We start from the raw sequence: 27,486 nt of genomic DNA, 5'->3' as shown, positions 1-27,486 counted from the left end.
ATCTCCAAAGCCCCTATTTGCAAATAAAGTCACATTCACAGGTACTTGGGGTTAGAATTTGAACATATCTTTGTTGGGGGGGACACAGTTCAACTCAATACACACCTTAAAACTTTTTTTTTTTTTAAATTGTAAACAATTTTTTTAGCTGATTTTATTGGGATGATTTGTCTGTTAGAAGCTACTCTATCATAGCCATAATGGAAAACCTTGAAATGAGGATTTTAAAATAAATAATATATTCATATGGTTCAAAATTCAAAATGTATACAGTTTTATACAGTGAATATTCTCCATTTATGTCCTTTGGTTATCTAGTTTTCTTCCTCATTTGTAGTCAAAAGTATTAGTATAGTGTTTATCCTCTGCAGAGATGTAGAATGAAAGATTTTAAACTAGTTGATTTCTTATAAGTCTTACATCCAAAATATTCTCTGTTTCCTGATTCCTTTCTGCATAGAATAACCTCAGATTTTATAAAAGAAGTCATTGGAACACAATATTTACTCATACAGATTTTTTTTTTAGCCAGCCATTAATTTTTTGGTAGGCAGCTATTTTTACATGAATAAAAGCAAACATTGAAACATCATATTCTTTACTCTGGATTTGTCTTATTTCCTATTGCTTATTATTTTGTGCTTCCTATTCAATTGCGAAGGAGTTTCATCCTTTTGAGTTACTTGATTTGACAGTACACAAGTAGTGGAAATGATTCTTTTTATTTACCAAAAACAATCAGGGACACTTTAAAAGGCTTTTTATTGTTAAAATTCTCAGTTGTGCTTACCTGCATTCGTATTAGACAGCATTCTCTTGCATAATAAATATATCTTCTTACAGTGCTCTTTCAGAGGAGGAGAAATCTACATTGCGTGCAGGGTTAATCACCAACTTCAACGAACCAATAAACCAGGTTAGTGAGAAAATGAATGCTCGCTGTTCTTTCTGTTCCCTTAGTTTTTGATTCCTTTCCAGACTTACTTTGTTTCTCGGCATTAAAAGTAAAATCTTATTACATAATGTCCATTTGTGATGTTTAAAAACCAACTTCTCTGTTGGTTTTTAACTTTTCAGATCCAGTTCTAGCTAGTAAGAATTTTGGTTAGGGGGCTGGCCCCTTGGCTTAGCGGTTAAGTGTGCGCGCTCTGCTACTGGCGGCCCGGGTTCGGATCCTGGGCGTGCACTGACGCACTGCTTCTCCAGCCATGCTGAGGCTGCGTCCCACATACAGCAACTAGAAGGATGTGCAGCTATGACATACAACCAGCTACTGGGGCTTTGGAGAAAAAAAAAAAGGAGGAGGATTGGCAATAGATGTTAGCTCAGAGCCAGTCTTCCTCAGCAAAAAGAGGAGGATTGGCTTGGATGTTAGCTCAGGGCTGATCTTCCTCACAAAAAAAAAAAAAAAGAATTTTGGTTAGATTTGCCTATTAATGATTTAAAACTCAGCAGTCATTTTAAGATATACTTATATATATTTTTTTTAACTTCCTCAGTTTTTGAGCCAATATTAAAAGCACATCCCTATATTTGTAGTCTTAGTGCATAGAAATTAATTTTAATGATTTAGCTGAAGCCCTTTTTTAAACTACAGTATGGCTTCAGGTTTTTGTCTGTTTCTTTCATCACATTTTCAATTCCCATTACTATGTGGGAGATAGTAGATTATATAGTTCTATTTTTTCTTTCCCTATAGAGATTTTTCTTTTAAGAAAAAATTTTTGCTTATGGATACAAGAATTCTTAAATTTTTCCAAGTTACTACTATTTCTTATAGTTTATTCTTTTAATTTGAATGTTAAAGCACACTGTATTTGGTGATATAACTAGTGTAGTTTTATCTCAACCTCTGTAAATGATCTCAGTTCTCTCCATTGCAGTTCCTTGACTAAGGAGATGAGGGAGGATGGAGAGCAATGGAGTTATTCTCAGTAGGGAAGGAAGTGGTTGGGAAGGGGTTTGGGTGGTTGAGGGGTAAACCGTTGCTTAGGTGTTCTGTCACCTAGCATTTGGAAAACACTGATCTGTATAAATATCCTTAGTTAAATACTAATAGTTGATGTTCATTTCTACTCTTAGGTCAGTGATTCTCCAACTTGGTGGTCTTAGAACTTCCTTATACTGCTAAAATAAAACTCCAAAGGGTTATATCTGTTAATATTTACTGTATTAGAAATCAAAACTGAGAAATTTTAAAATTGTTATTAATTAACTAAAAATAATAAAACCATTACTTGTTAACATGAATAGAATTTTAAAAAATGAGCAATAGCTATTTCCCCAAACAAGAAATATTTAATGAGAAGAGGAGCGTCGTTCTGCGTTTTTGCATATCTCTTTAGTGTATGGCTATTTAAAAGAAGACATCTAGATTTTCATATTTGCTTCTTTATTTACTCTGTTGTGATATATTATTTGGTAGAAGTTATATGAAGAAAATCTACCTTCATAGTGATATGTTATTGGGGAAAGGACAACCTCACAGAGAGGATCTTAGGCCCCCTGAGGATCCATAGACCACACTTTTAGAACCACTCTTAAGCAGTCGTTCGGTGAAATCTTATTCACTTCTGTCAAAGGTATAATTAACCAAAAAGGTAATTTTCAGCTATGAATGCATTCCTTATCCATTGCTTTAATTTCTTATGTTTATTTCTGATGATTAATATTTTCCCTCTAGATTGCAACTCAGATTGCAGTGCTGATTGCAAAAGTTGCTCGATTGGATTGTCCCAGACAGTGGCCTGAACTGATTCCCACTCTTATAGAATCTGTGAAAGTCCAGGATGATCTTCGACAGCACAGAGCATTACTTACCTTCTATCATGTTACCAAGACTCTGGCGTCTAAACGTTTGGCTGCTGATAGAAAACTATTTTATGATGTAAGTGATTTAACCTAGTTAAATTTTATTATGAAAACTGTGCTACTTGTATAAAAATGTCTGTAATTTTACCTCTCTAAATATTTTATGGAAATATTATGAATTCTTTCTAATTGACCTCAAAAGGTTCAGAATAACAGGTAACCTCTGAAAGATTTTAAGCTAGATAGTGATGTGACCAGTAAGATCACTTAATTACCAGTAAGGGGGATTGGTTAGTAGAGAACAGTCTGAAGACAGAGAGACTGGTTTGAGGCTGTTGAAGTAGTTTAGACGAGACGATAAAGCTCTTAAATGAGGCAGTGATAAAGGGAACATTTAGGCGGGTATAGAGTTGTAATTGAGGAAGTTAAAATTGACATGCCTGGGTAATTGATGGATATAGGGCAGATGTAGGAAGGAGTCTGACATAACTGGGGGTGATAGCCGTTTTATCAGGTGTTTTAGCACCATTTGTTGAAGAGACTTTGCTTTCTCCATTCAGCTGCTTTGGTGCTTTTGTATTTGACTGTTTTGACCTACGAAAATAGTGATTTTCAGGCGCTGGCCCTGTGGCTTGGCGGTTAAGTGCGTGCGCTCCGCTACTGGCGGCCCGGGTTCGGATCCCGGGCACTCACCGATGCACCACTTCTCCGGCCATGCTGAGGCCGTGTCCCACATACAGCAACTAGAAGGATGTGCAACTGTGACATACAACTATCTACTGGGGCTTTGGGGAAAAAAAAGGAGGAGGATTGGCAATAGATGTTAGCTCAGAGCCAGTCTTCTTCAGCAAAGAGAGGAGGATTGCCATGGATGTTAGCTCAGGGCTGATCTTCCTCACAAAAAAAAAGAAAATAGTGATTTTCATATTGTTCAACCTGACATTTTGGACTGTGCCATGTAACAGTGGTGAGTCTCAAAGTATTTTTACAGTGTTCTTACTTATCTTTGGAATCCTCACTTTGAGGGTTTGGCTTGGGAATCTGCATTTTTAGCAGGCTCCCCAGGTGATTCTTGTGTACATTAAAGTTTAAGCCAGAACCACATTATGTTCTCTGTTTTTAACCCAGTGGGTTTAAATAGCCAGTCTTATATTGTCCAAGGATGTTGAGTATAAGAGAAATTCTTTTTGTTAAAAGTTTCTTTTTAAATCCTTGTCACTTTTTCTTGATATCTAACTAGGACTAAAGAAATGGACAGTTGATCCTCTCAAGTCTTTCTGTGAATTTCTTGTTGTTGTTTCTCACCTTTATCCCCACCTCAGACCCTCCACTTACTTTTATATTAGAAAGTTTTCAAAGTCATGTGTGTAGAAGATTCTGGGTTATAGTTACTCTTTATTAAATGGTACCCTTCTATAGAAGTCTTCATTCTTAGTTTGGCTTGCTCAAGTTGTAGTCTCTTAATGGGTTGCCTTGGTTTTCAGGTATAAAATTTCGGTCTAGGCAGTCTCTACAAACTGTATCTAATCAGGGCCTTGTTCTGGATAGCTTGTTTGAGTTAGCTTCCTGAATGAATGCTTCAACTTTCTTGCTTGATTTTCTTGCAGTATGATGCTATTTCCTCTCCATATAGAATGAAATATAGGTCTACCTAACATCTTGTACTTACTTCCAGCATAGTATTTATTACATTGTGCTGAGTTATAATTGTTGACTTACCTTTCAGAGATCCACGACACTATGAGTTTTATGAGGGAGGACTGTAGCTTTTCTTGTCCATCCAGCCCAAAGGAGTGCACATAAGGGGATGGTGCTCAGTAACTGTTTGTTAAGTGAATAAACAATAGAAGAGGTGACTTAGATACCTTCTAGATTTCAAAGTGATGTAGTGCAAAACTTCAGAAAACAGGAATTTTGGGAGGATATACAAAACTCAAAGTACCTGGAAAAAAAAATTCAGCTTAGCACCTTTCATTTTGGAATGGAGTAGCTGAACCTGGAAACATGGAGCATAGTAGGAGACTAGGAGAGGAATCTTGTCTAATGGAGTTGGGGTACAAGATGTGTAGTTTAACTGAAGGTAGCATGTGTGGGAAGACATTATTACAAAGAGCAGTTTTGCTAGTTAATAAATTGCCCCTATTATTTTGGTAGTCTGAAGTGTGGGAAAGTCTTTCTTTTAATAATATGTTTACTGTAATGCCAAGATGGTCTTCGTGTACTGAATTAGTTTCCCACGTTAAAAAGTGTGAGCTCCTAGCTGAGCTGGTTGCTGTGGCAGACTAGTGCAGCGTGCACTTACAACTGCTACCCGCTGCTCGGTGTGTCCCACCAGTTTTCATACCCTGTTTTCCCTCCACACTAAGATAAGTTCTTTTCAGGGGTGACAAATTGCAAAATCAATAGTTGAGACAAAATTGTTTGCAGTAACAAAGTTGAGCTTGATTTGACACAAAAAGGAATTCATTTTCTGTAAAACAGCTTTTCATATAAACCTGAATATAAAAAAGTTGACATTAAGTACCGTTACAGTTAAAATGTAAAGTCTATGAAAGCAAGAAAATTTCAGGTACAAATAACAATTCCAATGTAATTATAAATGTATTAATCAAATAATATGTTGTAGGCATGATGTGTAACCCACAAAGGTGTATGTTGTGGTAAATGAAGTAATCCAAACCTAAAAAACAAGAAAAGATCTTTTGAAAGCAATGTATTTCACTTGTATTTAGAAATACAGATTAGGAATTAAGAGAAGACCTGGTTTCCAGTGAAGGATGTTTCTTTGTACTGGACAGTTTTGGGATTTTGAGCAAGACACTTCAACTTTATGATTCTTTAAAATTGCCTTCCAGTTTTCAAGTTGTGTGATTGTATGAATTTATAATTGTAGGTTTTCTTTATTATTCTAGGTTAATTTATATGAGCACCATTAAAGTTTTGGGATGGAAATCTTAGTTACACCATAATGTAAATATAGATTTTGCATTTTTAATCACTATTTTTTTCTAGAAGACAAGACTTTTGTATGTTTAGTTTTATTCCTTCTTCTTTTGTATTTTCTTGGCATACTGTTCTTTACCGATTGACCTTATTAGATTCTTGGCTGTGTAATTTTGGTATATAACCAGTTAAACGGTTTGGTTAATTAAGAAATTTTCAAACATATTCTAGTTGAGAGAACAATACAACAAACTCCTGTATATCCTTCACTCATATTTAACAGTCCCTAAGGTGTTGCCATGTTTGATTTTCGTCTGTACTGGAGCAAATCCTGACATGTCGTTTTATACCAAAATATTTCAGTGTGAATCTCTGAAAAGGACATTTTTCATAACCGGTTTTTTTAAGGCTGCATATTAGGAATTAATGTTAAGTTCTTCTTCCTTAGAGTCAGTCAACAGATACTGATTGCCTACTGTGTACCAGAGATATATATATACAGTACTGAGGGAGATGAAAGATACAGATACTCTCTTGATATTCATGGGGGAAGTCATAAGACACAGACTCTCAGTGGTCATTTAGAAAGCTGTTAAAATCTGCCATGGAAGAAAACTAAACACTGTATTATATTTTATTATGGTCAAGGCTAAAACTTAGCAAAATTTTAAAAACTGAAGGGTCTGTGATGAATAATATTCTCACTAACAGCATGTGTATTATTTGCGTAATGAGGATAAGAGAAAACTGAGGCGAGGTGAAGTCAAGTTACAGTACTTCAGCAGAGTTTTCCTGATGAAGTTACTATGTTTTCTAAATAAACCAACTAACAAAACGGAACCACATAGCTGTTTTGAGATGGGTTGGTTAGTGTAAGATAGACCACTCAGCCTTGTAGCAGAGACTTTCACATTTACTTCTTACACGCTTATAGCTTACTTCATGATGTGGTCCTTAGGGGAAATTCCCAAATAGTTGAAATTATGACCATGAAATTTGAAAATGCCAAGGTGCCACTTATATGGTATAGCTCTAGCCTTCGGGATATTTACAGTGTAGTCAAATTTATTTAAAAGATAAGTGTATTTATAAGGAAGTCATCAAATAGGTTAAATAGATCTTGTTTTTGGTTTTGATTCTAATTACCAAACTAAATGCCCTGTTGATTCTAGATCTTGTCTCTTGCTCTGCCGAGTTTTATATTAGCTTTTAAACACATTATTCAAAGAAGGACTCCTGTAATGTATAAAGGGTCATTTCTGCTATGAACCTTTGTGGAGTTTTAGGTGAATGTGTATGTCTAGGCTTATATAAATATAGGGAAAGAGGAACCTTTTGGTGGAACTTCTGAGGGAGGAGAGACTCAAGGTGACTAGCTTGATCCAAAAAAAAAAAAAACAAAACAAAGGGAGCTGTGCCCTGAATAGAGGAGATTTTGAGTGTAGTATGGTGCTTGTCCTTTCTGTGGTTCCCAAAGACTCTTATCAGAGTCCTGGGAAAAAGGGGCCTGGAATAAGGAGAATAAAAATTTGAAAGCCTTATCATCAAAATCTAAGTTGCTCTTGAAGCAATGGTGATTTATGCTTTGTTCTTTTACCCATCTGTCTATCCATCTGACAAATATTTGAGTCCTCCTCTCTGCCACTCACTGTGCTGGATGCCTGAGATGCAGCTGTGAACAAAGGTAGGGTCCCAAGTGGAGAGGAAGGTAGTGTCACCTCCTCATCCCCCTTACTGAGTTGATACTTTGGATACCTGAGAGCATTGTCTAGGCATCAGTGGCTGAAGACAGGCTTAGGGCTGTTGCTAGGAGTAGGTGACTTTAGGGATCTGGAAGACGGGCCACAGTGACCCTCCTGGGTGTGAGCTGTACCAATGGCAGATTTGAGAACAAAATGAAAATTAGGTTTTACTTAAAAAAATGTGTAGGTAACAGATATTACAGGTCTTTAGGAATGTCCTTCGTTGGAAGTAAATAAATATCAGTTGAGAGGCATTGGCAGTTTGACTGGAAATTGTTTTTGAGATAGATCTTGTACCCACCAAAGCTTCTGGCCTGACACATTTGGAAATTTGATATATATTTGTCATGGTTAAGATGAAGCAATTTTATGTTTGTCTTGTATTAAAGAAAAAATCGACTACTACTAAAACAACTACCTATTTTGTTGTTATTATTAAGAATGTACAGGGGTTTTAAAAATTACTTGTCATGAAATTTTTAAAACATACAGAAAAGAAAAAATATTAACTGCCATATACTCATCACCTAGATTTAGTAGTTAACATTTTGCTGCTTTTGCTTTACTGCTTTTTTTCTAAAGTAATTTAAAGATTTCATATATTACTAAATATTTAAGTATTCATCTGTAAAAAGATTTGATTTTTATATGTTAGAATTTTTCACAGACCATTTACTGATTTAGTAGATTTTTATTCAACTGTTCATGAATCGGGCAGCGTCCAGTCTAGCAGATAAGGAGCTCTGAAGAGCTGTACAAGGTGAGAGATTTTTATAGACCAAAGGGAGCAGGAACAAGCAAAATCAACTGGATGTTAGCTGATTGATTAAAGCTGGGTTACTTTTCTTATGTGGAGCAAAGGGAAAACTTCGAGCCAGGTCAGGTAACTTATGCTGAGCAGGCGAGTGCTGATTGGTTGACCTAGGCCTGGATTTTCGGGGAGAGCCCAGCATAGGAACTTAGTTATGTTTTCGTTTGCTGTTGTGGGGCTTAGCATGAGTGACTCCATCATGGGCCAAATCTGGTTATTTTAACATGTACAATTATTTGACTTTTATCATACTTAAAACAGTGATTTAATATGATTTAATTCTTCTAGCCACTTTTCTACATTGTTCTCAAATATATTTTTACAAGTTTGAGCTGGAAAAATGAATACGGTGGATACGTTGCATTCGGTCATGTCTCTTAAGTATCTTTTAATTTAGAATAGTATTCATTTCCCTCTGTTCTTTTTTTCGTGCCGTTGACTTGTTGAAGAAACTGGGTCAGTTGTCTTGTAGGATGTTGTACATTTTGCGTTTGTTGATTATATACCTTGTTGATTAAATTCAGGTTAATAAGCACATTTTTTAAAATTTATTATTTTTTTTTATTGTGGTAACATTGGTTTATAACATATAAATTTGGGGTATACATCATTATATTTCGATTTCTGTGTAGATTACATCATGCTCACTACCCAAAGACTATTTACAATCCACCGGCATACACATGTGCCTAGTCACCCCTCTCATCCTCCTCCCTCCCCTCTTCCCCTCTGGTAACCACCAATCCAATCTCTGTCTCTATGTGTTTGTTGTTGTTTTTGTCTTCTATTTGTGAGTGAGATCATATTTGGCTTTTTCCCTCTGACTTATTTTGCTTAGCATAATACCCTCAAGGTCCATCCATGTTGTCACAAATGGCCAGATTTCATCCTTTTTTATGGCTGTTTAGTATTCCATTGTGTAAATATACCACATCTTCTTTATCCATTCATTCCGTAATGGGCACCTAGGTTGCTTCCAAGTCTTGGCTATTGTGAATAAAACTGCATTGAACATAGAGGTGCATGTATCTTTATGCATTTGTGTTTTCGTGTTCTTTAGATAAATACCCAGCAGTGAAATAGCTGAATCTTGTGGTAGTTCTATTCTTAATTTTTTTGGGAATCTCCCTACTGTTTTCCATAGTGGTTGTACCGGTTTGCACTCCCAGGGGCAGTGTCGGAGAGTTCCGTTTTCTCCGCATCCTCTCCAAAACTTATTTCCTGTGTTGTTAATTATAGCCATTCTGATGGGCATGAGGTGAAATCTCGTTGTAGTTTTGATTTGCATTTCCCTAGTAATTGGTGATATTGAACATCTTTTCATGGGCCTGTTGGCCATCTGTATATCTTTGGAGAAATGTCTGTTCAGGTCTTTTGCCCATTTTTTAATCGAGTTGTTAGTTTTTTTTCTTGTTGAGATATATATATTATCTCATATATATTTATGAGATTATATATATTTATATATATATTTATATATTTTGGATATTAACCCCTTATCAGATATATGGTTTGCAAATATCTTCTCCCAACTGTTAGGTTGTCTTTTCATTTTGTTGATGATTTCCTTTGCTGTGCAGAAGCTTTTTAGTTTAATGTAGTCCCATTTGCTTATTTTTTCTATTGTTTCCCTTGCCGGGTCAGACATGGTCCTTGAAAATAAGCTGCTTAAGATCGATGTCCAGGGTAATAAGCAAGTTTTGACAACTAGTTTATAGGTACTTATTGCCCCCACTGTTAGTGATGAATTACAAGACTTTGATTTAAAAGTCTTTTGGTGCGAACTTTTCTTAGGTGAAGATTGTGAGGACAGCGGTCCTGAGGCTAAAAAAGTTTAAGAATATTTGAAATGCTAAAATAAATAATGGTTTTGTTTTGGTAATAAGGAGTTAGGTCTGTGTGCTTCTCAGTCACTAAGCAGTCAGTGGGTGGCACTATTCTGGTTTAGAAAAAGAAAATTCAAGTATTTGGGTTTTTCATGAACCAGTAACTAAAATGTTTCATTGAATAGCTTATTTTTACATTGTCTAACTGAATATTCCCCCCCCGCCCCCACATTTTTGAGAAGAAAATGTGGAAGAAATATTTGTATTTCTCCCACTTGCTTGCTTCATTCCTTTTTCTTTTCCAGCTGAGTCTTCTGTAAGCATACATCAGTTGGTGTGCTCTGGAGCAGGTGAAAGCTTGTGCAGGGCTGGTGTTTATAGGGTAGTTGGCAGTGTTTCTTCCCAAATTCCTGTGGTTTCTTCCTTCTTTATTTGTCTCCTGCCTTTCACTGCTGGACTGAAAGGGTGGTGCTATTGCTTCTTCATTCCAACTCTCCCTATTTGTGTAGAGGCCTTTTGTAGGCTGGCTAAAAAGAATCTTGAATTGGAGCTGTAATAGATGCCTGATGTCCTTAACTAGGTGCTTAGGCGCAGAACTGGAATATGAAATAAAGGAGAATATTAATTAAAAAAAGTTTTTCCACACTACTGTTTCTTTATTGATTTCTGTGTCCAATGCTGCATGCCTTCATTCAGCAATACCTGCTGCACGCCAAACTTACGTGCTTTTCATATCTTTATTCCTAATTTAAACTAATACTTTCATATTAGTACTTCTCAGGGCCAGAAAGAGGGAAGAATTAATAGATCAAGATGTAACTTTGCCATTGATATCTATAATGTTATTATGCTATTTATTTTCTTAAAAAGGGGGATGAAAATTTGAAATGTTGATGATGAAAGTTGTTTAAAGTGGAATGGAATAGAACCTTTGATTATCTGAATTACTGAAATTTCTCAAACATGTTTTAAAGTCAATTTATAAATGGAAAAGAGGAAAATTTTATGGAGCAAAACAGAATTTTATTTTAATCACTTTTTTTTTAATAATTTTATTTATTTATTTTTTTCCCCCAAAGCCCCAGTAGATAGTTGTATGTCGTAGCTGCACATCCTTCTAGTTGCTGTATGTGGGACGCAGCCTGAGCATGGCCGGAGAAGCAGTGCGTCGGTGCGCGCCCGGGATCCGAACCCCGGCCGCCAGCAGCGGAGCGCACGCACTTAACCGCTAAGCCACGGGGCTGGCCTATTTTAATCACTTTGATTCCACCATGATGAAATACTTTTTTTAATCCAAATCTTGTGACAATAGGAACTTTTGGTACAGTGTTCAGAGATGTTCTGTGGTATATTTTGTTTTTTGTTTTGGGAGTGAGTGGGGAGGATTTTCTATTTAGTATGTATACTACGATTTGCATTGTGCATTTGCAGGTGGTGGAATTCTGGAAAGGGTTATTCTCCTGGTAACAGAAGTAATGCCTGAAAAAGTTGTAACAAAGTAGTTTTGCGCTTTTGCCACCACTATTATAAAATATCTTTAAAATAAATCTGATATGATTTCAAAATATTTTGCTGGTGATTTAGAGTGGCAAATTCTCCCTAATGTTTTCCTTCTTGTGCCGGTGCCAGATTTCATTTGGTCAACTCTGTTTCTCAAGAGTAGTCTTACTTTTTTTTTTTGGTAAGAAAGATTAGCCCTGAGCTAACATCTGTTGCCAGTCTTCCTCTTTTTTGCTAAGAAAAATTGGCCCTGAACTAATATCTGTGCCTATCTTCCTCTATTTTGTGTGTGGGATGCCGCCACAGCGTGGCTTAATGAGTGGTGCATAGGTCTGCGCCCAGGATTCGAACCTGCAAACCCTGGACCAACAAAGCAGAGCGTGCGAACTTAACCACTACATCACCAGGCCAGCCCCAATCAAGTGTAATCTTACTTTCAATTGAGGAACTAGGGTATGGTTACTGTTGTTTTCTTTATTGAGTCTGGCATGTAGTGGTAGAGGGGAGTATGAAGAATTAGATAAAAGGCCCTGTGACTCCCATGACTAATGACTAATGGACCAGCTCCAAATTACACACACACACACACACACACACACACACAAAACTGAGGAAAACATTCAATTTTTATTAGCTGTATCTGGCTTAGGTACTCTATGTAAATAATGGAACAAAGGACACATTTTCCTGTTGAGTGGTACGCAAAAGAGGTGGGAGCTACTAAAGAACTTGTGAGATGAGATTCTGAATCACATGATTCATTGCATCCATCTTATCAGCAGTATCGACCTCAGTGAGTATGTGGGAAAGTTTTCCTTTTTGTAATCATGAAAAGAAAATTTTATCATTTTTAAAACTTTTAGAGAACAAGATTTACTGTATTGATTCTAAATGTTTGGGATACTATCTATTTAATATTAGTTTATATTTTGATATTAAAAAGTTTAAATATAACATACAAATAACGCTTATTTCTTTTACTAAATTACTCTCTAGTTAATTGCTGGTTACTGTATTAAGAGACATTAGAACGAAGAGGTTAAAAATGCAGGCTCTGAGTACCTTCCCTGGGTAAATCCTTTCTCTTTGTCTTATTAATAGTGCTGTTTGCTCTTGGGCAAGTTACCTAACTTTTCTGTGTCTCAGTTTTCTTATTGTAAATGGGGAATAATAATACCTACTTTTTAGAATGTGATGATTAAATAAGTTGATACAGGTAAAGTATTGAGAGCAGTGCCTAAAGCAGAGTAGGATTCAATAAATAAAATTCTATTATTCTGTTGTTGATATTATTTTTATCATTATCTATGCTATATTATCATTATCTATATAAATACTCGTATCCTGAAAATACCTTTTAAAAAGAGTTAAAGTGACTTCAGGTAACACACAAAAAAATTTCTCTGTAAAAATAATCCTCCTGAACAATTTTAATAGAATGTATATGTAGAAGTTAATGTTAAATAAGTCGTTTTAAGGAGAAGATGCAAAGAATGCCTATAAAATCAAGTTGTCATTTTGTTGTAAGCAAGAGACAGGTTCAGAGTATAATACTTTTCTGTTTTTATTTGAAATTTAGATATGGCACCCTTTGGGGTTTATTTTATTTACTACATAAAGACAGAGAACAAAATAGATCTAAAAATGATAGCCAAGCCTATAGATTACATTTTTTTTTGTTTGAAATATTTGCTATAATAAGAAATTATACTTTAGTTTAAAAGTTAACTTTTGGGTCTTATGTAATCTTCCCACCCCTTCCCTGCCTCTAAATCTTTTTGTTTCTATTCTTTCACTTTATTCTGGCTGACAAATATGTTTATGGTTTATGTGTTTGGAAAAGTATAGGATGCTGTAACTTAAAATTATACAGTAAGTGTAATAAGAATTAGAATGATGGATTTTCTGATTCTAGACATATAGTTGAGCCTCATACTCTTGGAAAGGATTTGACTTACTAAGAAAATTATTCACGTTTATTGAAGTTATAAGTAAAGCTTACAGGTTTCTTGAGGTACAGCCTCTTTTGTTTTTCCCTTCAGATTATGTCCCTTCTGTTTAGATTATTTGCTTTTCTGTTATAATAGTATTTCATGGGATGATGTCAGTTTTAGACTTAATTTTTTATGATACTGCTGCTTGTGCTGTAGTACTGTATCGATTGAGATAATTATCGCTATAGTATTTTGGCTATAATGTGGCATTAGGATTAAATAATTTGATTTTACTCTAAAATATTGCATGCATACTTGAGAATATGATTCAGATCAGAATATGATTTTAGATTCAGACAGTTTATTACTTATCTTAGACAGAGAAAAGAAGTTAGCTATCCGTACCAACTCCCTGTGGTCCTTGTCCACACACGAAAAAGAATGACCAAAGTAATAGGGGCTGGATGACTCCAGTGTAAGTTATGGGATGCCCCACTGCTAGGGAGCCAATTCTATACTGTAACTAAGTGTTTTTATATTCTGCAATTCTGTTCTGAGTGGATGGGATAGAAAGCCTTATACCTTATCAGAACTCAGGAGGCCATGAGAAACTGTCTTGTGACAGCCTAACAGAGGCGATAGGGAGGTGAGCAGGAGATAGTCTTGGGCAGAGTTCCTTACAAGTCTTCTATCCTCTTGTGTTCCAGGAGGATCACAAGATGTTCTGCCAAGACTCAGATTAGCTGTCATTCAAGCCTTTGCCTGTGTGGCCTACGTAGATACATGCAAAGTTGCTAGGCGGTATGGTGGAGCTGATTCCCTAACACCTGTAAGCACAGGCCATTAAAATTACTGAATTAAAATAATAGAATTGAGGGGCTGGCCCTGTGGCGTGGTGGTTAAGTTCGTGTGCTCCGCTTCAGCACCTCCGGGTTTGCAGGTTTGGATCCCAGGTGCAGACCTGCACACCACTCATCAAGCCGTGCTGTGGCGCGTCCCACATACAAAATAGGGAAAGATTGGCACAGATGTTAGCTCAGGGCCAATCTTCCTCATCAAAAAAAAAGAAAAAAAAAAGAAATTTGATTTTTTTCATAGAAATGCTGTATTTACAGGCTTGCATTTCTGACTGGTTTCTGATGCCTAACCTTATTATAAATACAGTATTTAATTAGCTGAAATGATATACTTATATCTTGAATAAGAAAAAATCATTCTGGAGTATGCTAATGATAACTAGTCATATGCACTTTCATCTCATTTTTATTTAAAGTAAATGGCCATATAGGCTCAGCTGGATTGGTCTTAGACCTTCTGGATAAAAACCTGAAGATGTCACTGGAAGATGGTTCAGCCTCAACCCGGGAGGCAGAGGCTAACTGCATCTCAGTGTGAGAGTCGGGTTTTTAAATACCAGTACGTATTAGGAAAGCAGCCTGACAAGTGATGTGGTTTCTATGTTCCTGGCTTTAAATGCCCAAAAACCATATGGGTAGAATTGGCAGAACACAGAAATTTGACTCCTTTGTATTTCTTACTATATTGATTTATCTGATATGCTCAGTGACAGTCTGTTTTTAAAACTGAGAGTTGCACCCTATTAGTGGAAGGAAGAAAGAGTATAAATAGAAAACATCAGACTGCAATGCAGGCATTAGGCTAAGTATTGTTTCAAGATACTAATGTTTTAGGGGTGTGTGTGTTCATAGCAGAAGCCAATGTAGTCTATACTTCTTCTAGGCATTTTGGCTTAAAAAGTTTGAAACATTGTGATAACCACACTTGACTATTTCAAATCTCGCTGAAAAGGTGTGCTCAGTTTTAAAACTGAAATATATTACTATGTAGGTCTAATTGATTACAGAAATCTATAATATATTGTGAATAAATATGTTGATATTTCTTTACAGTTAGCTTCTGGAATTTATAATTTTGCCTGCTCTCTGTGGAATCACCATACAGATACATTCCTACAACAAGTTTCTTCTGGCAATGAAGCTGCAGTTCTAAGTTCACTAGAACGAACTCTACTATCACTGAAAGGTACTATTAAACTTGATATGTTCATTTTTGAAATTACATACCTCAGAACAGATACCAAATAGTTCCTCTGGATGGGTTTTCCATTCCTAGTTGCCCTGGGAGAATAGGGTTAATCTCTCCCACAGAGACAAGGGCTTATTTGTAGTTTGTTTTTCTTTTGTGAGAATAGTTCTTCCTCTACCCTCTCTAGTTTATGAAAGTGTGCCATAGTTTTCTGTTACATTCACGTTACTGGGTCTCATGGCTCTGAATACATTCCTTTCAAATACTTCTACTTTCTTTTGCTTCTACTTTACATTTCTCATTCTGGCTCCTACCCTTCTCATTGTCATGCTAAGTTTCCTAAACTTCTGTCCCCAAGGCTTAGTTGAGTTCCGTCTCCCAGTTCTTTCCCGCCCTGAGAAGTCAGGGTCCATCTTTCTTGTTTGTACCTCAGGCTCACTTGGATTTTAGAAAGTCCCTGATGGGGTGCCATCTTAGTCTGTATTTTCCTGTGCTTTGCTTGTTGGCATTCCCTTCACCTGAATCTCCGTTTCACCTTTCCTGAGCTTAGTTATTTATCTTGATGATTGTACTCCGAGGTTCCTTTCCTTTCTAGTAGAAACACTCGCTAGGCTCATTCTGTCTTCCAGTCTCTCTCCTTCTGTTCTGGTTGCTAAGGCTCTTTTAGTTTGTGTTTCTTAGTTTGATCTCAAGCAGCCTTTAGTTCTTTTACTCCAGCTCGCTTTGCGTCCTTCTGTTTTATTCATAAGCCCTTTTATCATACTAACCCTGGTACCTTAGGATGCCATCAGACACTCTCGGCACCACTCGTGGCATCACTTATATTAACCAGACAGTGGATGCACAAACCCCAAACTGTCAGCACATTTTGGCGAACCTTGTGGATGAAAGTGTGAATGATTTGAAAGGACTGTTGATAGGTAAAATCCATTGTACAGGTGGTTATAAAAGTGAGTGGAGATGGTTTTGTTAGCATCCTTGAGGAAGAAATTAAAAAGCCTTAGAAATGTTTACTCAGAAAGACTTAGAGAAACCGATATAAGGTTATATACACAAAACAGAGTGTAAGTACTGTATTTAATGATTAAGGAATTTTCATGAGTTCTTTTGATTGTCGAATTTTTGCAAGAAAACTGATTTCAAAGCCTATCTCTTGACAAAAAGGACACAGCTCCACTCTATATTAACCTGCTTTAAGCTTTTCAGTATCTCCTCATCTCCAAGTCTGAGATACACATTAGCATTTCTGAGGCATCCTGACCTGGAAAAATCCCATAGCATTTTCCTTTAAAATACTTGTTCTGTTTGGCTATAAATTTCTATCCTGTTATTAGGCCTAGAGTTTTTGTTACTCGTAATCTCTGAGTTTACACCTATGTGCATTTAGTATCATTTACACATGCATGTATTCATTATTTCATTAAACAAATTATAGGTAGATGCTTGGCACTGGGGAGACAGACAGACATAAAATGATCACATGAATACATGTAAAATGACATCAGTGACAGGGGCCTTATGATTTTTATGATAACTGATAATATGGTCAGGAAAGACTTTCCTGAGAAAGTGATGTTTGAACCAAAATCATAAACGATAAGTGGAAGTTACCGGATGATGAAGGGAGAAAAAAAGACCCTCCCAGGTAGTGGGGATTGAGGTCCTGTGATGGGAAAGAGTATCTAGAACAAGGGACTCAATTTGAACCCTATTTTCTCCTATTAATGATGCAGTAACTTCTGAGTTGTGTATAATTGATGATATGAAACTGAAGGGCTTGTAGACAGTTGCATTCTAAACCTAATTTTAATACACTGCTTTTAGTCTTCACCTCATGGGCACTGTTTAGTTATGTAGATAGCAATGTTGTCTATAACAGTGTTTTCTTAAAGTGAAGTGACGTTAAATTTTGTCATCTCTTATGCTGCCATCATCCTTGTTGTTACTGAATTATGTTAAGTGTTTTACATATATTATATTATTGAATCCTTTAATAACCCTGTGAAGTAGGGCTTAGTAACTACATTTTACAGATAAGTAATGTGAGATCTAGAAAAGTTGCTCAAAATAATACAGTTTTAGATATTGGAGCTAGAATTTAAACCTAGATCTGACTTCAACTCTTTTATCGTACTTATCTCTCTACGTACACCAGTTTACTCATAAAATGTAATGCTTATAATTGAGCTCTGTAGTCTATTCCAGATTTGGAAATAGAGTTTAATTTTTGTATCTGCTTTAGGAGATACTGTATTTTCATTAATAGCCTAAAACTGAATGAAGCTTTTTGGTCACTGTTGAAGCATAGTTTAAAATTTATGGGATAGACTTCTCAATTTCAACCTACAGGGGTTATTGCAGGTGAGAAGTACTAACAATTATATAAATTAAACTAAATTTTGAAATGTAGTTTTAGAAACATGAGTAGTTATGATCATAAGTGAGAAGATTGCTGCTTTTGAGCCACAAGAACTTGGCTTTAGTTCCATCTTTCCTACTTAGTAACCAGCCGATGACCAGCGGTTACCTTTCTTTATCCATTAAATGAAAGGATTAAGCTAGATTAACCTCCAAGCTTGATGAAACTTTTTGATTCTGAGTCTTTATTATAATTATGGTTTTAATAGGATAAAACATGAAAAAACAAGATATAGGTAAAATTTGATTTTACTTTTCAGTGCTGCGTAAGTTAACTGTTAATGGATTTGTGGAACCTCATAAGAATATGGAGGTGATGGTAAGTGAAAGAAGTAATTGATTCTTTGTGACTTTGGGAAAGTACTTGGTATTTTCCTGAATGTTTTAAAGCTTATTCCTTTTACTTGGCATTCATTTAAAACTTCTTTATCAAGTGACCATCTAGTTTTTTACTGTTCTGTGTTATGTTGTACTATACTTTTAAACTTGTGGTCTGTTTTTACTACCTCAAAGCAGCTATTGTGTGAAGGAGAGGAAATAGGCCTAGGATAGTTCTGAAGATGCCATAGTACATTGAGAGTGTTAATTTGAATTTGAATTCACGTGATCTCCTGTGAATTTGTATGCCTTTAAAACATTACCAAATGCATTGTAGATATTTATATCCTTGATATTTTCCTGTTTTTATATATTTTAAATGAATTTTTTCCCTCTGATCATAACATTTATATATGATCTTTGCAATCAATTAAAAAGATAATATATAAGAGGGGAAGACCTCATTGATAAGCCCAACAAGTTGTGATGTATAGTCACTGTTGGTATAGCATCATCTGCTTTTTCTATGTGCAAAAATATATAGCTGTATATTTTTTATCCCTAAACAAAATGGGGTTGTATTATACTTATTCAGATCTATGTTAGTTTTTACAGTGTGTTTAGGTCAGCTAAAATGTTGCTTTCTGTGGATTGTCTTGGAGGTTGCACAAGAATTGTGGAAAAAGTATATCTAATTGGATCTTTGGGTCTGTCCTAGATTTGACCAGAGCCACTCTTTTTTTTTTTTAATCTTGAGTATATTTTGTATGCCAGTAAGCTTTTGATTGAGGTAATGGTTCTATTGTTAAAAGAATTTAAAAACTGCTAATATACATCATTATAATATGATGACTTTTGTTCTATAAGTGTTACATACTTTTTTTTTTAAAGTTAAAAAGCACAGAAAAAGAAATAGGAAATAAAAAATCATTTTAAAACTTACTGTCAGAGATATTGCTAAAATTTGTAAGTATCCTTTAAGACATCTTATACATATTCTTTTAGATATACTTTGTCTCTTCCTCAATTTTATATAAATGGGACCTACATGATGTTTTTTTACTTGCTTTTTCTTTTTTATTATTTTATTTTATTTTATTTTTTTAAAGATTTTATTTATTTATTTTTCCCCCAAAGCCCCGGTAGATAGTTGTATGTCGTAGTTGCACATCCATTCTAGTTGCTGTATGTGGGACGCGGCCTCAGCATGGCCGGAGAAGCGGTGCGTCGGTGCTCGCCCGGGATCCGAACCCGGGCCGCCAGCAGCGGAGCACGCGCACTTAACCGCTAAGCCACGGGGCCGGCCCTATTTTATTTTATTTTAATTTAATTTTGTTTATTATTTTATTTTTTTGTGAGGAAGATCAGCCCTGAGCTGACATCCATGCTAATCCTCCTCTTTTTGCTGAGGAAGACCGGCTCTGAGCTAACATCTATTGCCAGTCCTCCTCTTTTTTCCCCAAAGCCCCAGCAGATAGTTGTATGTCATAGTTGCACATCCTTCTAGTTGCTATATGTGGGATGCTGCCTCAGCATGGCCGGAGAAGCGGTGCGTTGGTGCGCATCTGGGATCCGAACCCGGGCTGCCAGCAGCGGAGCGTGTGCACTTAACCGCTCAGCCATGGGGCCGGCCCCATTACTTGCTTTTTCTTAAACTCAGTATATTATGATATTTTTCTCATGTAAGTAATATTGTTATATGTCATGTTTTTAGTGATCGAATGGTAAATCCATATGATTATTGTCGGTGGACTAATTTTTAAAAAAATGATAAAATTGATATAGGATTCCTATACTGTACTTGCCCAAATATCTATTGATGGACATACAGATTTTTTCCAGTTTTTTTTTTTTTTTTTTTCTGGTGAAGACGATTGGCCTTGAGCTAGCATCTGTTGCCAATCTTCTTTTAGTTTGAGGAAGACTGTCGCAGAGCTAACATCTGTGCCAGTCTTCCTCTATTTTGTTTATGGGATGCTGCCACAGCATGACCTGATGAATGGTGTGTAGGTCCGCACCTGGGATCTGAACTGGTGAACCACGAGCTGCCAAAGCAGAGTCCGTCAACTTAACCACTACGCCACCAGGCTGGCCCCTGTTTCCAGTTTTTAAGTGTTGATAAACGACTTTGGAATGAACACTTGAGTACATATGTCATTGTGTACTTTTCTAATGATCTCTTTAGGATAAATTCCTAGAAATGGAAATGTTGGGTTAAAGTGTATACACATTTATAGCATTGGTATATATTACCAAATTGCCATAAGTTATATCCAGAAATAACCACAATTTTAGATACTGATACATTTTAAATATTTATATTTATAGCCACACTGCTAAAAAACATTTTCCAGAAACCAATTTGACAGTTCCTCCCCAATTCCCTCAATAGAATGTAAGTTTTCCATGAAGGCAGAGACTTTGTTTCGTTCACTGTTCACCCCAGAGCTTGGAACAGTCTCTGCCGTGTGGTAAATGCTCAATAGTTATTTTTAAATGAATGAATATATAATATGGTGGAAACATGTCAAAAAGCTCAGTACTTATCTTTATATGTAGTATTATTCTATCATAAAACTATATTAACTAAAATACTGAATATGTTCATCAATTTTTTTTTCAGCAAAAATGAATTGACTTGAATCACATTCCCATAAACTGGAATAGTGGTTCTCAGTGGATACTGTCAGTGTTCTGTGAGCCTTTGGCTTTCCCTTGAAAGTCTTCTGTCTACAGAAACTATGTCAAACTTTACTCAGTTATAAGTGCTATATTATAGCATTTAAGGTATATTGACTAGTTGGAAAGAGGGTAGAATTTTAACAAATTAAGGACAGCCTTTCAAATAATATAAAGATCTTAAAAATGACATGGAACTTAAAAGGTGCTTAAGAAGCACTATATGATGGTGGTGAGATTTTGCTTTCTGGAGACAGGTAAATGTGGATTTGAATCTTGCTTGGGCTTTTTCCTGATAGCATGGCCTCAGGCTTATTTACTTATCTTCCCTAATACTCATTTTCCTTTTTCGTGTTGTGGAGATGAAATAATAGTACCTCATTGGATGTCGTGAGCATTAAGGGAGGTAATAATTTTTGTAACGAGTTCAGCAACTAATTAAAGTGCCCTGTAAATTACCATTTAATAGTTATTTTAATTTGAGTTCTTATTCTATTATGTAACATTAGTCAAGTTACTTAGTTTATTTAGACTACAAATTAGTCAGCTGTCTGTAATTCTAGAAGTTCCTGATTCTCTTGATGAGCTTACTAAAATTGATGGCCTTTATAGTTTTCTGCTTTCTTTGGAGAATCCTGACTGATAACACTAATTTTCTTTTCTTTTTTTGGTGAGGAAGATTGGCCCTGAGCTAACATCTATTGCAAATCCTCCTCTTTTTGCTTGAGGAAGATTGTCTCTGAGCTAACATCTGTGGCAGTCCTCCTCTAATTTTTTTATGTGGGACGCTGCAACAGCATGGCTTGATAAGTGGTGTGTAGGTCCGTGCCGGGATCTGAACCCATGTACCCCAGGCCACCAAAGCAGGGCGGGTGAACTTAACCACTACGCCACCAGGGTGGCCCATGATACACTAATTTTATTTAAAAGAAAGTAGAATAAAATTCCTTCTATCTTGTAGTTACTGCTATATGGGACCATGAGACCCTTGTATAAATTTAAGATACCTGTGGGACCTCAGTGATCTTATTCTTCCTATATTGAAACATTTCGCTGTTGCATCATCCTAGGAATTATTTTATTGTTCCGTATCGTTACCCATCAGTTATTTCAACTGTACTTAAAAAGACTGAAATAGTATCAAAATGGAAGAATGATGGAATTGCCAGAAGGATGAAGCAATAGTGAAATTAATTGTCACCCTGCAGTTTTCTTACCCTGTGGCACTGAATTGTATCATCTTTCGAGAAGGTATAAAAGAAGACTGGACATACTATCTTTTTTCTCTACTTTAGCTTTTGTTTAACACAGTTGGGAATTCAGCATTCAGTTGAGAATTCTGCCCCAAATGGCAGAGAGAAGAAAATTGACGAAGGAAGATGCTTTATAATTTTTAGATGAATCAGAAGATGAATGCTCTCAAAGAGACTGAGAGCAGCACTCTAGACCCCTTTGAGGATGGTGAAATTTTCTAAGTAAAATCTCAGCCTCTGAGTCTTCAGATAATGATATTCTAGTTCAGTAGTCTCACACTCAAGAATTGATGAGTGAACAATATATTTCTCAAGACAAGAGGAAATACAGTGTTCTGTTCTAGTTAGTTGTTCCTCAGGAAGGCCTTCACTGTACAGTATTTTGTGAGAAAGACCTGAACCATCCTATTTGCTAAAAGGACATGTGGGGTCCGGCCTGGTGGCGCAAGTGGTTAAGTGCGTGTGCTCCGCTGCGGCAGCCCGGGGTTCGCCGGTTTGGATCCCGGGTGCGCACCGATGCACTGCTTGGCAAGCTATGCTGTGGCGGCATCCCATATAAAGTAGAGGAAGATAGGCACAGACGTTAGACCAGGGCCAGTCTTCCTCGGCAAAAAAAAAAAAAAAAAAAAAAGGGAGGATTGGCAGATGTTAGCACAGGGCTGATCTCCTCACACAAAAAAAATAAATAAATAAAAGGACATGCGACATCTTTTATGATGGTTATACACCAAAATTGGTTGATACAAAGAGGTCTGCAATGTGTAAATTAAGAATTTTAATTAAGTTGTTTTTCATTATCCCTTTATATTTATTTCTGTAAATTTTTCATAACATGTTTTAAAATATGTATTAAAAAATAAGAGTTCATTGGACCCATATGGTAAATGGTAATGTTTGTCTTCTCTGGTCTCTAAAGGCTAATGCATTTAATACTTGAGATTAAGAACCTCTGCTTTAAATAATTGGTACCATTTACTCATATATTGAGTACTTATTATTGCCAAATACTGTTCCCAGATTCTGTCATAGAGCAATAAACAAAGTTCGCTCTCACGGAGCTTATATTCCAGTGGGAGAAGGTAGATGGTAGACAGTGTATCAGGGTTATAAGGGCTGTGAAGAAAAATAGAATAGAGAGTATTTAGTGAAATAGAATGCTTAATAAATAATATTTATTGCAAAGTGATTTAGGTAACTCTTCAGTTTCATCTCTTCAGATGAAATACTGAAGTTATTTTCTTGTAGAAGACTTGTTTAAAATAGTGGAATGTTTTTTACTTTATCAAATCTTAATTTTTTAAAATGATGTGATAGACTTGTTTTAGTATCCCTGAAAAACTGTAAGGTAAATGTTTATATCAGAATAAATTGAGACTCTTAAAAAAATATTCTTTTCTAGGGTTTTTTACATGGAATATTTGACCGTCTAAAACAATTTCTGGAATGTAGTAAGTACTTCCATGACAGTAGTTTTTACCATACAATTCTTATTCATTAATAGCTTCTGCTCTCCACTTGCAAATCTGGAGAGAGGCTATAAAATCTTGTATTTTGATAATTAATTCTCTGAAGTTAAATTGGAAGCTCAACTTTGTCTTCATGTATCTGTCTTGGCCTGAGTATTGAGGAAAGCTTTTTTCAAAAAAAATCTATTTTGTGTCCATTCCTTGCTCTGTATATTTCTGTTGCTACTACTCTGTTCCATGTAGACATCCATATGTTTAACAACTATTCATTAAGTGTAGACCCAATGCCAAATGCTATTTAGACTTCTTAGAGATTCTGTATCTTTTAGTACATTTTACATATCTATATGATACTATAAATTTCCTTAAATGGTACTTTTCATTTTGTAAATCCCTTGTTCATTAACCTTCACTGGTTTATGTTTAGGACCCTTGCTAATCCACTACCCCACACAAGGAATTTAGCATTTACATTTGTGTTGTATTATACTGGTGGTCTATTTGTTGTCCTTTCCTCTTCCCTGTGATTGTAAGCACCTTCGCTACACACATATACAAGATATACACACACACATGCTACAGGTGCACACATACGTTTGTATATCCTGTCTACGTGTGTGTTTTTATGTATGTGTGTGTATTTGGGGACTTATTACCCTGAGACATCTTAGTGTACTCACTTTTAGGGAGTTGCTGATTGTTTTATGTCACTCGTTTTCAGGTTAGTAAAAACATTGTTGAGTCTGTTGCCAGGCGTTGTTCTGGGTACTGTGCGTGCAAAGATGAATAGAACGGCTCATATAATGTAGTTTATTTTTCTAAAAATGGTCATTTTTCCCTGGTCATCCCCATGGGAGAAGCAGAAGGAAGAATAAAAGTCCTTCCAGGAGAGGAGAATGAGACAAACGATGAGACAGAACATGAAGAGTATGATTAGAGAGCAGAGTAGTTAATGGACTGATGGACGTTATTTGAATGTACAAAAATTAATTAATTATGGCAGGGAAATTATGAGAAGAAAATTGTCAAAAGATGTAGGAAAAATAATGAGTACGTTAATCTTTGAATGCTTTGTTTTTATTTATGTTTCTCGAAAAGTATTTCAACTATGACTAATTTAGATTTAGAAAATGTGATTCATGAATCTTGGATAAAATTGCTACCCTTTTACTTTAAAATGGGCTCAGTTTGTATTTTAGGAGTGATTTTGTGAAATACGGCACTGAGGATTACTGTGTCTGTTAAGTGCAAATCTTGGTATTGCTTTCTAAAAACTTTATTTTGGTGGTTTATTTGTTTAGAGTTGGGAATGCACACTAATGAATTTATAATGCAAAATATGCAAAAATATATCTGAAAATATTTTTGTAAAAAGTTTTGTCATTGTCTTGGTTATTAATTTGTAGAATATTATCAACTTGTACTAATATTTGAAATGTATTTTTAACAGGTAGAAGTGTAGGTACAGATAATGTATGTAGAGATAGACTGGAAAAGACCATCATTCTTTTTACTAAAGTGGTAAGTTTTCTTTTTATCTTAAGTATGTTTTCTCAAATAATGTACACATACTCAAGTTCAGTAAGGAGAATGATATTTTTATAAGCAGACATTTTTACTTTAGTGTGAAGTAACTTATTTTCTAACTGCTTATAGGAAAGCCAAAAAAACCACAGCCTTTGTATCTTGAAGCCTTTAGAATGCATATAATAATTAAATGTATATACTGTATATCATAGTATTGATTTAAAAAAATCAATCCTAATAAATGTTAGAGAAGTTGATTCCTCTAAAGCTTGTTATTCTCAGACCCATTGGAGAAAGAAGATAGTAGTGCAGCTCAGCAGGAAGTAGATCAGATGTAGCAGGCAGTGTCATGTGAGGATGTCAATTCAGAATGACAGATTATCATCATCAATATCAAACATCTTTTGAGTAGAATTATAAGGGTACACTATGCTATGCAATGTGTATAAATTTCTGATAAAGTTAAGCTTTATAAAAAATATTAAATTTTATGAAATTTTGGGCTTGGGAGGTTGGGAGAGGTGCAAAGAATTTGGTTATAGCATTCAGGAAGACCTGGTTTGAGGACTGTATTGCACTAAAACAGGTGGTTCAAGACAGGTGGCAATATCTAAATCTGTAGCCTATTTTCCCTGTTTCATTGAAGGTTCTTTAATAGGGTTGAGGTTGTGTGTTCCCTGGGAGGGGAGAAAAGGAGTAGGAGTGAGCTGTTCTTATTTTTGTGGTTAGGTAGCAGTTACCTTTGGTTTCAGTTATCTTTGTTTCCAACTCGCACATTCCAAATAGCCTCAACAGCAAAAGCCTACCTAATCTTCTAAGATCCAGTATAAAGTTGACTCATACCCTTTAAGTTAAAAATAAAAAACACAAAGCAAAGTAAAATAAGATGATATGGTTAGTCAGTGGGGCTGTGCAGTGTTCATAAATAATTTTATTTATGAAATTCATATTTATGATCTCTATGACTTTATTAAAGCTTTTAAAATTGGGACATTTCAAACATGCCTGCAAATAGAATTGAATAACTTTGAGTGCCCGTGAGGTCATGACTCAGTTTCAGCAATTATCAACATACGATCATGGTCAATTCTGTTTAATCTCTGTGCTTCCTCTCCTTCCCCTCCTTGCTGGTTGTTTTAAAGCAAATCCCAGATATCAAATAGTATTATCTGTAAATATTTGAATATGTGTCTTTAAGTGATAAAGGATTTTAAAAAAACAAACACATAATCTTAACACCATTATCACATAAAAAGTAGGAATGACTTTTTAGTCAGTTTTCAGATTGCTCATAAATTTTTTATAGTTGGTTTGTTTGAATCAGGATTCAATAATGTCAGTTCTCTTTCCATCTTTCTTTTCCTAGCTGTTTGTTAAGGTCACAGACCATTTTCTGTAGAATTTTCCATGTTTTGGATTTGGCTGCTGCATCCCGATGTGTTATTTGACATGTTCCGTTGTCTCCGTACTCCTCTTCCTCCTGTATTTCTTATCAATTTGTAGTTAGATTTAGAGGCTTGATCATATTCAGGCTTTTTTTCTGTGGAGGAGGACGGGGATGGCAAGAGTACTTTACAGGTGGTGCTCTGTATTTCCTATTGCATCACATCAGGAGATGCGTGATGTCTGGTTGTCTAAAATTGATGAGTGTGCTATCCATTATGAAGTTTCTCAACAGCCTTTCCCCATTGATTTTAGCAGCCGTTGATGATTATGGCTTAGATCCATTGTTTGATTGGGAGTTACAAAATGATAGCATTCTTTTTTTTTTTTTTGTGAGGAAGATCGGCCCTGAGCTAACATCTGCCAACCTTCCTCTTTTTTTTTTTTGCTGAGGGAGACTGGCCCTGGGCTAACATCCATGCTCATCTTCCTCTGCTTTATATGGGACGCCGCCACAGCATGGCTTGACAAGTGGTGTGTCCCTGCGCTCCCGGGATCCGAACCGGCGAACCCCAGGCCGTCGCAGCAGAGTGCACGCACTTAACTGCTTGCGCCACCGGGCTGGCCCCACAAAATGATGGCATTCTAATGCTATTATTCCTTTTGCATTTGTTAGCTGGAATTCTTCTGTAAAGAAGAAATTTCTCTCATCAACTATTTGATACATTGAAATACAGTTCATGCAGGAAAGGCTGGATAATTTTTTGGATTCTTTGCCTTTATCTATTACTTTTTAAAGGCCTATCTTTTGTATAGTTATACTTTTTGT

The 27,486-nt window shown here is 35.8% G+C and overlaps 1 protein-coding gene across 2 annotated transcripts in view; it reads left to right on the top strand.

Moving 5' to 3' along the window:
* Positions 1–27,486, top strand: part of IPO11 (importin 11) — a 221,535-nt gene that overhangs the window by 27,230 nt on the left and 166,819 nt on the right. For both annotated transcript variants that reach the window (XM_058564010.1, XM_058564008.1), the window contains 6 exons: positions 844–916; positions 2,684–2,887; positions 15,478–15,610; positions 18,292–18,350; positions 23,681–23,729; positions 25,198–25,268. In XM_058564010.1, coding sequence (XP_058419993.1) covers positions 844–916; positions 2,684–2,887; positions 15,478–15,610; positions 18,292–18,350; positions 23,681–23,729; positions 25,198–25,268 — 589 coding nt within the window. The remainder of the gene's footprint in view (positions 1–843; positions 917–2,683; positions 2,888–15,477; positions 15,611–18,291; positions 18,351–23,680; positions 23,730–25,197; positions 25,269–27,486) is intronic.

This window comes from Diceros bicornis, chromosome 20, assembly GCF_020826845.1.
Source record: "Diceros bicornis minor isolate mBicDic1 chromosome 20, mDicBic1.mat.cur, whole genome shotgun sequence".
NCBI lineage: Eukaryota > Metazoa > Chordata > Mammalia > Perissodactyla > Rhinocerotidae > Diceros > Diceros bicornis.
This window is presented reverse-complemented; position numbering and strand designations above follow the sequence as displayed.